At 35.4% G+C, this 11,497-nt stretch overlaps 1 protein-coding gene across 10 annotated transcripts in view; it reads left to right on the top strand.

Annotated features, from left to right (window-relative positions):
• The window catches only part of Csnk1g3 (casein kinase 1 gamma 3), an 81,226-nt gene that overhangs the window by 18,480 nt on the left and 51,249 nt on the right, over window positions 1-11,497 (top strand). For all 10 annotated transcript variants that reach the window (XM_004631331.2, XM_004631329.2, XM_004631328.2 and 7 more), the window contains exons 4-5: window positions 4,540-4,688; window positions 6,024-6,258. In XM_004631331.2, the coding sequence (XP_004631388.1) occupies window positions 4,540-4,688; window positions 6,024-6,258 (384 nt within the window). The remainder of the gene's footprint in view (window positions 1-4,539; window positions 4,689-6,023; window positions 6,259-11,497) is intronic.

Here is an 11,497-nt window from a genome sequence, read left to right as displayed (position 1 = left end):
TTACTGGTTTATGTCTGTCCCTGCCATTTAATTTTGATATGTGGAAGGCAGTGATAATGATATATTTAACTTTTTCTCCTTCAAGGTGAGCAGAATGATTTGCAGTTGTAGTTTTCTAGTGAAAATCACCAAAATGATACTTTTAAAATTTTATTTTTTGTATTTGAGATAAAGTTTTTTTATGTATTTGGTACATTACACAGCTTGGACTTGTAGTGATTCTCCAGTCTCAGCCTCCCCAGCACTGGGATTACAGGAATGCAAGATCAAGCCAGGTCTCGGTGGCCAGTTTAGCACACACCAGGAGTGAGGCCGCATAGCGTATGGTGCCAGAGATCCATTGCTGCTCCCTGTGCTTGCCTAAGCAGGCGCTTAGTCTGCTGAGCTATCTCACTGGCCCGACAAAGTCTTCTAGATAGCTTGAATGTATAATCCTTCTGCCTCAACTACCTGAGGGGTAGGATTATAGACATGTCCCACAATTTTTCTCATTTTTAACTGAGGAAAATAGACTTTCTTTTCATTGTATGTGAAGTTATAACATATAACTTCCAGATTTTTCTATAGCCTTCTAACTTTTGTGATCCTATGTGTAAAACTTGTTATTTTAATATATAAAATTGTTACAGTGTTTTCAGTTTTTTCTGAATAAATAATTTTGAAACTTTTATTTATTTTAATTACTTTTATTTGTATTATTTTATGATTAGGTACATTTAATTTTGATTTTACTGATAGATGGAAAAAATTATTGATGAGAATTTTTAATGGAAATTGTAAACCAAGCAGCAGTTCAGTCATCTAAAAGGAGTCACTTTCCAGAGAAAGTGATTCTTAAGTTCTTAAAATTCAATTTTTTAATTACCTGAAAAAATTTTGTTTGAGTTACTGTTTCATGAAAATGCATGGAATATATTTTGAAATTTATGTAAAAAATTACCTTAAAAATCTATGCTTCTGAATGTTTCTTTATGTTAAATTATTTCCTTGACATTAGATAGTCAAAATAGGCAACGTTGGAAGCAACTTGGAAATTAATTAATTCCTTTGAATTTATTATTAGTATCTTTATCATAGGAAGTAAAATAATTTTTTGTTATAAATTACTTGTGTCAGTGTTTTTGTTGCTTTAGCCAATTATATAAGGGAAACAACTTAAATATTTTGGTTCATGATTTTAGAAGTTTTGGTCTATGGCAATCTCATCCCATTGCTCTTCAGCTTGTGGCAAGGCAGAAATATCAAGGCAGAAAGCTGTTCACATCTATCCAGGAAGGAGCCAGGAACAAGATAGACCTTATAGGTCACAGCCCCATCACCGACTCCCTTCAACTAGGACCTACCTCATAGGTTTTCATTATTCCCCAGTGATGACAACAAATTGTTATCTCATCAGTCAGTTAATCCATTGATGAAATTGAAGCCTTTATGATTTAGGTATTGTCTGAAAGATCCACCTCTGAACATAGGACACCTTTAGGGGACATTTTGCATCTCACCATACATTATTCAAGGAAGTAAGTACTCTTGGCACACTGTTGACAGCAGAAATGATTGAAAATATTGTTGGAGACCATGAATATGTTAAATCATGGTTTTTCTTGAGTGGCTTGACTTTTAACAGTGTTGAACTACCTGTTACCATTTTTTGATTTATTTACAATTGTTATTGTTTTGTCCTTGAATTCTGAAATATAAAAAGAAATATTTAATAAAGTGAGTATGGGGGGGAATATGAGTGAGATTATATTTTCCAGTCTGTGAAATTACATTTTCATGCTTAAATTTTTATTGGAAAAAAATAGACATCTTATGTATTAGAGATGCTAGAAGCCAGGTCTGAAAAGTAGAGATGTTAGAAATTCTTAGAACTATCTTCCATGGATACAGAAGCTTTTTATGATAGTCTCAAAAATAATTAAGATTGATTGGAAATAGGTACAACATGAGTTTATAGTTGAAAATTCACCAAGTATGAGACAAATAATTCACAAGGTTGCTTTTGCCCAAATAGGGCAAATAATTTAAACAATTCAGCAGCTAATACTTTAATCGGTAGACACAGATAGTGACGTAACTCTTCCATTATTCTTCCTTCTAAGCTTTTCTTGACCCCCTCCCCTCTTGTTTGTGGAGTCTTGCTGTGTAGTTCAGACTAGCCTTGAACTCACTGTGTACTGCACAGTGGCCTCAAACTTGCAGAGACCCTCCTGGCTCAGTGTCCTAAGTGCTGGAATTACAGGCGTGTGTTACCATGCCCATGCCCGGCTGAGCATCTCCTCTAGTCCCTCTTTTCCTTCACCTTTTCCACTTCTAAGAAAGTCTCTATCTGTGGTCTTACCTACTATAATTTTGTAACTGTAGTTTGTTTGTTTGTTTTTTTTTTAACTAAGAGTATCCCCTGCTGTTGTAAGACCTCTTAGTTGTCCTCGCACTATTGGATCAGTGTTAAAAAATCTATCCAGACTTGTCTTGAAAAATAAAATTATAATTTGATGTAAATACTTTTTCCATTTAAATTTTTCTTTGTGATATTGGAAGATATTTTTTGTATTTCAGTTTTTTCTCTGGTTTCAAAAATTATGTATGTTGTTTATGACAATTTGTAAAAGTCCAATACTGAAGTGAAATTAAAAATCACCTATAACCAGTGCTCTGTTAACTTTCTGGGACTTCATTGTGGCATTTTTTATTCATATATAAGGAGTGTAGAGCTTGCAAATATGTGTGGAATTTAGGGGATATTGTCACATACATACAGTGTATTAAATCTGTTTCTGGAGAAGGGTTCATGGCCTAGCTATATACCCTATTGACAAGCAAAACCAGAATCTGAGGCTGCAAAGTACAATTTTTTCCCCTTAGTATTATTTTATTTCTTCTTTTTTCTCTTCCTTGTTTTAAAACTAATTTTGTAGTAGTGCATATTTGTGGTACATAGTAATTACATTCATCTTAAAACGTTTTGCTCAGCAACAGATGATGAGAGTGTGGTATAGATATGCAATGGGGTACTACTCAGATATAAAGAAGGATAAAAATGAGTTATTTGTGGGAAAATGGATGAGTCTTAGGGCCATAATACTATTTGAAATCAATCAAACACAGAGGGTGAAATATCGCATTGCTTCTCCAATATGAAATAACCCAAATAGAAACAGCTTAAATAAGGGCCGGCCAGCTAGTTCAGCAGATTAAAGCACCTGCAATCAGGCGCATGGGCTGTGGTTCGATCCCTGGGCCTGCCATGCTGGCCCCGCCCCCGGGGTGTGCTGATGTGGCAATTGAGACTGGGTGTGGTGGTGCATGCCTGTAATACCAACTGTTGGGAGACTAAAACAGGCCGATCACTACAAATTTGATCTAGTAGTGAGACCCTGAGCACCCTGTAGACCCTTCCCTAAAATTAAAAAAAGGAAAAGAAATTGCTTAAAGAGCCAAATAAAAGAGCTAGTAAGAAGTGGGAGAGAGACTCTGTGGAAATGATTAAAGATGGACTATAATCTTACTAGAAGCTTAGTGCCTTTTTCTAAGCTCACTTTCTGGTTTTTGCCAGAATTTGGTTCCTCATGGTAGTAAGATGAAAGCCATCCATCCCTTAAGGTTTTTCACCTGCCATATGATACTCTCCACAATGTGGGGTCTTACCTCTTCAAGGCCAACAAGGAGAACCTTTGTTGCTCCCTGTATCTCTGATTTTTCTAGCCGCTTTTTAAGGGACTTGACTGATTAGGTTGCACCCACCAAGACCCCCACCCATGTTGAAGGAAAAGTTTTCACAAGGGCTGTTCTCCAAGTGACAGAAATATGGGGAAGAGGAACATCTTAGGAGCGTGCCTGTCCTGGAATTGTTAAAAACAGCATGAGAATGAGGTAAAAGTCCAAGAAATACTAAAGTGAAATTAGAAATCACCTCTGACCAGTACTCTGTTAACTTTCTAGGACTTCATTGTGGCATTTTCTATTCATACAATGAGTGGGGAGCTTGCAAATATGTGTATATGTAAGGGGATACTGTCACATACAGTGTATCAAATCTGGTTTTGGAGAAGGGGTCATGGCCTAGCTATATACATTTATTCATACTGTTCTTGACCCTCATTCAATAAAAGTGAATCTTTTCTATATTCTGTATGCCATGGGAATACAGGCTAGAAAGCCCATTGAGGTAGTGGAGAGAAAATAAAAGCGTTGTTAATGTTGTTCATTAATGCAGCTAATCAGGTCCAACCAGTCTATGATGTGAACACCAGCAGGAAGTATAGGTGGGAGGAGGTTTGGTCAGGAAAAGCTTACTGTGTAGTTGGAAGAAGTAAAAATACTGCTGTAGTTCTTGAAGCTGTAAAACTTACAAAAATTGTTTTTCTTGAAAGAAAGGCCTTGGGCTGGGGAGATGGCTCAGTAGAATAAGTGCTTGCCTGGCAAGCACAAGGGTATGAGTTCAATCCCCGGTTCCGCAAAAAAAAAAAAAAAAAAAAAAAAGAAAGGCCTTGTGTTTAAGTTGATGAAAATCTTCAATGGCTTTTTGTTTTCCTCTAGATGGAATACCTCAAGTTTACTATTTTGGGCCTTGTGGGAAATACAATGCAATGGTGCTGGAACTACTGGGTCCCAGTTTGGAAGATCTGTTTGACTTATGTGACAGAACATTTTCTCTTAAAACGGTTCTCATGATAGCTATTCAGTTGGTAAGTAAAGTAGAGAGTTTTGAAGTTGCTTGAATAATCGCTTGGTTATTGTTTACAGATTTAAATTAAAGTTACATTAAAGTTTTGTGACATTCTTTTGAGAGCATTTGACCTACTTAGTACAGATTATTTCTACTTTTTATTTTGTCTTTCCAAGATACATATAACATGAAATAACTGAATGAAATACATTTTGCGTGTGTGAAAGTATATTAATTACTTGAAGAATAGAATATTGACTTTGAAATTTAAGTTGTTTTAGCAGTCTTAATTTTTATAATAGACTTTAATGAACTAATGAAAGGCGAAACAAACTATAAGAGTCCTACTTATTTAAATTTCAGGAAACATATGGGAAGAAAATTTAAAGGATGGTTTTAGGACAATTTTCAAATAAATACCAGTAGGAGTATTCGCAGAACTTTGAAAATTGTTTTTATCCATTAACTCATTAAGTCCAGTTTTAAAAGTTTTATGGAAATATTTTAGATGTACTTACATTTTTTTGCATAAGTATGAATGTAGTGAAAATGGAAATAATCTAAGTTGAAGGAACTATTATTAAAATATTATTAAAATATTTTATGATCTGGAAAGTGCTCAAATATATCATTAATTAAAACATCATTGAATAGTATATGTCTTATGATCTAGAGTTTGCTAATAAATTACAGTGGTCTCTGTGATAGTTGTTTACATTTTTAACTATGATTATCACTAAATGAAGCAGTTTTCATTTTTAACATCATATTTTATATGAGTTTGTACAGTGAACAATTTTGGAGAATCTGTAAAACAGCTAATAGAGATGTACTGTATTAACATTGGGTTGAATCCCAAAATTTTTGAGTTTCGGAGTCTTATTTGTAGCTGTTTAACCTAGAAAAGAAGAAAACAAATTATAAAAGGAAAAGTAATAATAATGGTATTTTTATTTAACAGACTGGTCTTGAATTTCCTTAACGTAATTTTAAAAGTTGCCAGATTCTCAAGCTGAAGAACACTAATATACCTTTATGAGTATCTCTGTTTATATGTTTGAGTTTATGATTTGTCTTAATCAGTAAAGTTTTGATTTTATGAGCTGGCATACTCTGAGCATGTTGGTTGAGACTTGCTGATAGGAAATAAACTGATGAAATTTAAATTTTCATTCCAGTGATCATAATAGTAAAGACAAACATTTTAAATGTATATATTTTCTGGATTATTTTGCAGTTTGTGATTTTTTTCTTTATGTTGTTTTCATTGTAGAAGTTCTGTCTTGCCTCTCTCAAGATTTCTTACACTAATAAAAGGCTAAAATTAAATTTCTTCTTTTTCTCTCAAACTAAGATTTCTCGCATGGAATATGTCCATTCAAAGAACTTGATATACAGAGATGTAAAACCTGAGAACTTCTTAATAGGACGCCCAGGAAACAAAACCCAGCAAGTTATTCATATTATAGATTTTGGTTTGGCAAAAGAATATATTGATCCAGAGACAAAGAAACATATACCATACAGAGAACACAAGAGCCTTACAGGAACAGCTAGATATATGAGCATAAACACACATTTAGGAAAAGGTACGTGTACCTTTTGTCAGTATAGAAGTTTGAATTCAGCAGCTATGCTAATAGTTGGGTTTGTATTCGTTATTATTGTTCAGTTATTGTAGATTACAGTAGCTTTTATATAGTAATTTTTATTCATGCACTTTTTACTTTCATTTATATTTTTAGTTATACTTTTAAAGTAAGTTGTAGAGTATGACTGGTAATCTTATATCACTATGTCTTTTTTATGATAACTTGAAATTTACAGCTTTGATAATGGTGGATACATTTGATTATTTCTATTAAAAAATGAGGCAATGCCAGATTGTAACTGGTTTTAGTGATTTGAACATTTTTATTAAGACTAGTTGTATGGCTAGTCAGAAAAGTCAGAAGCTGCCTAGTGAGCATGGACGCTAGCAGCAGCTTCTGGAGAGCTGGGTAGAGCTGGTCGCTAATGGGCTTACCTCTGTCCTACTTGCATGACTTTGGGCACTTATGCTAATGGAGTTTCTCATTTGTAAAAGGGGTAAAATAAAAGTAATACTACAGGACTTTTGTAGCCTTTATTTCTAGACCTAGAACCTAAACTAGGAACATACATTAGTTTGTTATATCAATGTAGTCATTTTCACCTGCAACAGTTCCTTATGCTAATGAAAGGCTAAAATAAAATTTCCTTCTTCTTTTCTCCAACCAAGATTTGGAAATAGTTCCTGAAAGAGTTCCTCAGCATTAGTTTTTTAAATAGCTCATAGCCTTAGTATTTTTGAGGGGCACAGACATTTTCTAGACTGTCCTCATTTAGATTTGTTAGATTTTTGTATGCATGTTTGATACAGTTACCAGAGAAGTGGCATGTTGTCCTTGCACCATATCAAAGGGTACATGTGTAATTAGTTCCTCATACTTTTTCTTGCTTACTTTGGGTAGTGTCTTCTGAATTTTTCTTATGAAGAGCTTTTTGTTTTCCTTTCTTAACTGTAGAAGCATTTTGTACATAGATCTTTCAGTATATTCTTTATCAAACTTTTACCTGTTAGTTTTAGCATCCGTTGATGGTTTCTCTTGCTGTCATTCCTTATGTATTTATAAGTTGATATTTAACATAACAAACTTCTATTCCTTATGTGTTTGTAAGTGGATGTCTGACATAACAAACTTTTCCATTCCCCCGTTTATTGACTTGAATATATAGAGAGTTAAAACTTTGTTATGTACTGAATGGACTGCAATCCTTACTTCGATATTCAAAGAGTATGAGATTTAGTTACTAGTTTTTCCTTCAGATTGTCTCCTCTTTAAGCACCTCATAGCTTTTTGGTTGCAACAAATTCTTCCAAATTCATCTTGTAATTTCTCAGCCTCAACCACATGATCAGCCATATCTCACAGAAGTGCTAGGTGCATTTATTAGATGCTAGTATTGCTTAGAAACCAAGATTTGGCCACTGGTTATGTTCACTTTTATGGTTTGTTGCTGCTGTTAAGCCCTTACTGTGGCAGAACTACTGTAGGAAGGTATGTAGGGGTGTGTGTGTGTGTGTGTGTGTGTTTGTATACCCAAAGAAATATGTCCACACATATATTTGCATATACATACATATATTAGTAGATTTCCATTAATACTGGTAAGATTCTTATTTTGTTTATTTTTTAAAAGTAGGAAAAATTTATTGATAGAAAGCTTCTGTCTTGAGAGGGACAGAGGGAGACCTAGAAACAGCTACTTCTGAAAGGTGTTTATTGAGCAAAAGCTATGAGGTGAGGTAGGCTTATGATGGGGCAGAACTATCATTAGGCAGTAAGATTACAAGCATAGTTGTTTAGGTAATACTGATTAAGTTGCAAACCATAGGATGGATGTGAGGTAGGAGAAAAAACTATGGTCAACCAATAAGTGTCCAACAAATATAGTTGCTAGGGTAATACTGATTAAATGGGGATCGAACTGGGAAGCAAGTCTCCTAGCAAGTGCACATGAGATAAATGAGGACATTCCTAGAAGGTGTGTGTTAAGGAGGTTTGGCTGCCCATCCCAAGGTGATTGATGCCTACTTGGAATATCATTCGCTGCTAGGAGAAATATCATTCTTCCCTAGGAGAAATATATGGGTGAGTAGTTTTTCTTCTTCTTGAAGCATGACCTTCAGTGAATGCATCTCCAGCTACAGTTGTCTTCTTCGTTGAGCTCTTGAGGGCCCAACCCTGTCTCACTGCCTGCAATATTTCTACCTTTTCTGTCTTTGCTATCTATAATGTTCCCTCTTCTTATCCATCATCGAATTTCTGTTGTTTTGTTTGAAGTTCAGTATCATTTCTAATGTCTCTCTCTCTCTCCCTCTCCCTCTCCTTTTTCTTCTTTATTTTTTACTTTGTATTCTCTTTACATTTAAAAAAAGATTCTTACCTGTGAAGAAATATCCCTAACTATTGTAAGGAGGCAAGGATTGAAGGCTGATCTGGCTCTTCTAGCTGAAGAGGGTCATAATTGTGATTGACAGTAAGAGGTACTCCTTAGAGAGTCAGTCTAAAGGCCTTCAATAGATGCTAGGTGTTCTTGTCTTGGGTAAATGTACAGCTTAACTCTAGAGGAGATAAGGCCACAGAAATGAGTATGGAGGGGTGAAATAATAAAATCAACATGATAATTAAGAATATAGTCAACAATATTTTCCACCGGGAGGAGCCAGTAATTACTTTCTGAGTAATTTCTGAGAGGATAAGGAGGTCCAGGAAATTTCAGAATCTGACATGCCTTTAACGTGTGATCTAATATCTTGAACAGCTGTTCAGATACTAGCATAAATATTAGGAATGACCATACGACATTCATCTTTTCTGACTGCATAAGTACCTCCTTGTGCTGCTGTTACAATGTCTAATGCCATTCTGATTTTGGAGGACAGCTTGCCTCATTAATTTTACATCTTCATTCAGGGGAGAGAATCCAGCTGTGGCATCACTTAAGGCCTGCTGAGTATAGTTAAGGCCTTGATATGTTGCATGATATCTTTTAATCCTAGTTAAGGGATAAAGATAAAGGCCAAGTGATTATACCAGTGAAACAAGCTTCCAGACCATTGATACTGTAGGCAAGTTTGCAGGTTTGTCAATACTTTTGGCACTTCGGCCTTATAACCATGGAGATTCCAGTGTGCATCTTCCTATCTATGCAGGGAGTAGCCAGGGCCACAACTTCGTTCTATAGGACCAAAGAGTGCCATTGGGGGTTTCCCATCTAATTCTGGGTGGTTAGGACAGTTCGTTGCAAACCAGTCTTCAGTCTGTAAAGTTATTGTGTGTAAACATTGTTTGGGGAGGGTGGTGTCCATCTAATTAGTAGAGTTTGACCAATGAGAATAAGAGTGCTTTTTTTTTGTTCTGAACATAATGTGGCCTTTCTACAAAGATGTCCTCTAGTGGGAGTTAGCCATATATAATCATCCCATATCTGAAAATAACCATCTTGATATCTATGTTTGTTGGCCTTCAGGATAGACTCTTTACTTTAATAGGAGTCCCACTAGAGCCTTTGAAGAGCCTTCAGTGGCATTGTTGGGAACAGTTCTATTATGTCCACGATTATTAAGAATATAGTTTATAGGCCACTCAGCTACCTTGTAATGAAGTCTGTAATTTGTATTGACAAATATACACATGTATAACCCTCTGCTCTATCACGAGTTAATTTTTACCACCTTGAAAATTTTCTTTTTATTCCTTCTTATTTCCTGCGTTTTCCAGAAGCAGTAACTTAATTGATTTCTATGACCATGTATTAGTTTTGCTGATCTTTTTTCTTACATAATTAGAATGGTCTGGATTATTGCTCAGTACACATCTGTGAGATTCATTTATTCTGTCCCAAGTATCAGTAGTTTGTTCTTTTCAATGCTGGGTAGTAACTGTGGCATAAACATACCACAAATTGTTTATCTACTCTCATGCATTTGAATTGTTAACAGCTTTTGACTATTCTGAATGAAACTTCTGTGGCATCCCTGCAGATCTTTTATTTATGGGCATGTATTCTCTTGAATTGTTGGGTTGTATTGTAAGGTGTCATTTAACCTGAAAAAAACCTACCAGACATTTTCCCAAAGTGCTTTTTCTACTTTTGTTTCTACGGCAGTGAATTAGAGTCTGTTCCATATTCTTGAGAACATTTGGTCTTGTTAGTCTTTTTTTCATTTTAGCCATTTGCATGGATATGGGGTGCTATTTTGGCTCCAGCGTTTTTGAGCTCCATCTCATGCGTTTATTGGCTGTTTGCATTCCTCTTTGGGAAGTGTTTGCCATTTTATTGTTCACTTATAGTCACTATACAGTATTTTGGATGCACATTCTTTCTGAATGGCACTATGAATATTTGTTACCAAGTCTTCTGACCTACTTCATTTTCATAGTGGTGTTTTTTAAAGAACAGAAGTGTTAAATGTGAGCTGTACTTAACAGTGCTGCTTTTGTGATTATTGCTCTTTGAATCTTAAGCCCTGGGAATCTTTAGTCCCATCTGATAAAAATACTTGTTTTACACGTGTAGTTCATCTAGACTTCTTTTTATTTATGAGTGAGATAGAGATTAAGTTTTTTTTTTTTTAATGTCATCATCTTTCCTATTGAATTACTTATGTTGTTTTGAAGAAAATAATTTTGGGGCCAGAGATACAGCTTAGTGACGTAAGTGCCTGCCTGGCAAGTACAAGGTCCTGAATTTGGTTCCTGGTAGCCTCTCCCCTCCCCCGATAACTTTGATATTGTGCGGTATTTGCAGTAGTTTATTCTTCAGCCACAGTTGGTGGCTATATCAGAGGAAGTACAAACTTAATTTTCTGCTTTTGAATTTTGTTCCTGGCATCTCACAAGGGAAATTAAGCCAGGGAAGTAAGCCAGTCAATATATACCCCTCAACAGTGCTCAGAATTGCATTACCTTGTAAAGTCAGACAAGGACAGGAACTTGAGTCATCTAATCCATATCTCAACTTTTCTAACCAGGCTTACCTACTTACACATTACATGTCTCTTCTCTGTCTCTCAGTTAGAGCTAAGTAGCCCTAGCATCTTTCCTAACAACTTGCTTGATAGCAGACACGTGCGTTTTTTCAACACCTGTCTGAAATATCTGAAATATGTAAATTTGCCACTCTTTAAGTATAGTAAATTTTCAAACATCTAAAATTATAAATATGTTTCATTGAGATAGTATATTGTTGGTGCCTGCCTGCTTTCCTGGCTCCCCTCCCCTCCCCTCCCCTCCCCTCCCC

The sequence above is a fragment of the Octodon degus genome, unplaced genomic scaffold (genome assembly GCF_000260255.1).
Source record: "Octodon degus isolate 3935 unplaced genomic scaffold, OctDeg1.0 scaffold00040, whole genome shotgun sequence".
Classification (NCBI taxonomy): Eukaryota; Metazoa; Chordata; class Mammalia; order Rodentia; family Octodontidae; genus Octodon; species Octodon degus.
This window is presented reverse-complemented; position numbering and strand designations above follow the sequence as displayed.